Genomic DNA, 2,500 nt, shown 5'->3' on the forward strand with positions numbered 1-2,500 from the left:
ATTTCATGTTTACTGTTTAACGTTAACAATTAAGGAAGGCTCGGAACGAGGTGAAAACTTTTCGCTTGACTTCAGAGATTATGCTCTGCATTTCTGCACTCATATATATTAACAACGACAACAACAACAACAACAACAACATGTCTTCTGGTTACTAACAAAGTCGACATTTCATAAGAAAGATTCGTTTACGTAAACCATGTTTCGATCCAAACTAACTTCAGAGGAACTTAGAAAGGAACCGTAGAGACAAAAATATGCTGAACATCTCCAGTTTTTAAAAGACCATCTTCATACTGATTTTCAGACCATGATTCTGCTAAAATGCACCATGTTCCTGCTTCAGGGGTAAATATCTGACTATAACTCAAAGTCTTGGAATTCCATAAATAACGACAAGTTTTTTTTTTTTTTAATCAATAACCTAACACAGTACTGAGTCTATTTTAGAGGAGGTTTTAAAGGCAGACATTTTAAATGGATCCAAGATTAAATCCAAGATTACATCCTGCAAGAATCTGTGCTGAACCAACAATACATTTTAATAAATAAACAAATGTTATTAGACGGCTACTGTTGTCGACACTTCCGGGTTAAATCCGAATGCAGATAAAGATGGGTCTATTTAAAACAAAAAAAAAAAAGAAATAACGAAAGAAAGTGTAAAAGGTGGTGCACAAAGGTGGTGCACAAAACACTACCAAGCTTTTTTCTCTCAGTATCACTTGTGCAAGTCTGCGGCTTGACCACTAGATGGCGATAAACGCATTTGTGGTTTGAAGCTTCTGCGGAATCTAAAACCATTAAAAAACAGGGTCAGGAAACAAACCCCAGTTATACGCTATATATAGTTATACATTTTACGATAGCATACTGTCTACACACTCACTCACACACACACACACTCACACACACACACACACACACACACACACTCTCTCTCACACACACACACACACACACACACACTCTCTCGTTCTCAGTCTCTGAAGCTGAAACTCACACCTGCACACGGTCACAATGAGTCCACTGTGAGGAGAAGAGAGGGCCAGTGTGATTTATGTTGGCTTACTGCTTTGAAAGTGTCATCAAACACTAGCGTTAGAGTTCGAAAGTTGTACGAGAGGACTGCTTACACACACACACACACACACACACACACACACACACAAACACAGATACAAGACTACCAAATCTACCTAGACAAAACAGTGTATCTGTTTGTTGTTTTCCCTGAAAACAGTCATTTGAGTGTGACTTTGATGTCCTGTTTAATTTGTTGTTCTCTGTAAAATGTCTCAAAGCATTCTGGGATCGCGTGTGCACTTTGTGCTGAACAAAAACTAAACTTCTAGCTGAAACAACAACGTTATGGTAACCTCGTGCACAGAAAAGCACAACGTCACTGTCTTAAGGGGTCGGTGAGTCAGACCTGTGCTGTGTCTGAGTATTAATAAACACAGACATGGTTTCATGGCGTAAGAGTTGTCGGGTTATTGTAGTGTGACGAACCCTGTGCTACATAAAGAGGGTTTGTGTAGTCATGCTGCACGTCTGGACGCCTGTTGTTTCTGTAACCATCGCTCAAGTTCAGCGTTTTTCTCTCGACGAATCACTCTTAAACGTAAAGGAAGGATACTGAATCAGCTGGTGAACCGAGTCTGAGTCATAATCAGGGAAGTCTTTCAGAAAATGCTATTTATATTTCTTACAAGTCGCTGAATTGAATCTGTTTAATGTGTTGATTCGAATCGCTCTTCTTTTACAATGAATCGTGAAGTCGATTGAGTCGATTCACTGATTCACACACCTCATACAAATAAATGTAATCGTCCAACTTTAATGTTATGAAGATACTCATGAGTAGTACAGCTTTTCAGGCAGTTCACACCCTCTGTGTTGCTAAACACCACAAAAAATAAACCACATTTTCATCTTTACACAAGTGCCATTTTGTTTTACCGTCGGTCTCATACGTTCTTTCGTTTCTGTCATTTCTGATGTTGCTTTAATATTTAACGTCATCTCTTTATACAAGTATTCACCAGAAGTTCTGCACATTCGATACACAGAGCATCATGAGAATCAGAAACACCAGAAATACTGTGGATGAAAATATGTATACTACAACGCTTTCGAATTCTCAATATGGCATGAGGTTTTATATTTTATAATTCACTGAAATTTTCAACATCTTCAAATACAAACACACACACACTCACCCCAGGAAGAAGGCCTTCAGGTGGTGTCGGGGACACGGCGTCTCCGTCGGGCCGGACACACAGCTGCGGGGACATCGTGGGAGACTCGTCGATGAAGGGCATGGTCTCGGAGCCATCCTGGGACTTCCTGTCTTCCGCTCCCTCTCCCTCATAACCGTCTGTGTTATAGTTAAAATCTGCAGGAGAGGAAACAGGACGTGATTATTAAATGTGGACAGAAAGTGACACTGTGACACATTCAACGTTCCAGTACTTCCAGTGTTTAACTTCTCGTCCAC

General features: G+C 40.1%; 1 protein-coding gene across 2 annotated transcripts in view; it reads right to left on the reverse strand.

Moving 5' to 3' along the window:
• Positions 1-2,500, reverse strand: part of abr (ABR activator of RhoGEF and GTPase) — a 151,937-nt gene that overhangs the window by 91,931 nt on the left and 57,506 nt on the right. For both annotated transcript variants that reach the window (XM_034300558.2, XM_034300559.2), the window contains exon 2: positions 2,223-2,398. In XM_034300558.2, coding sequence (XP_034156449.1) covers positions 2,223-2,398 — 176 coding nt within the window. The remainder of the gene's footprint in view (positions 1-2,222; positions 2,399-2,500) is intronic.

Source organism: Pangasianodon hypophthalmus, chromosome 27 (assembly GCF_027358585.1).
Source record: "Pangasianodon hypophthalmus isolate fPanHyp1 chromosome 27, fPanHyp1.pri, whole genome shotgun sequence".
Taxonomy (NCBI): Eukaryota; Metazoa; Chordata; class Actinopteri; order Siluriformes; family Pangasiidae; genus Pangasianodon; species Pangasianodon hypophthalmus.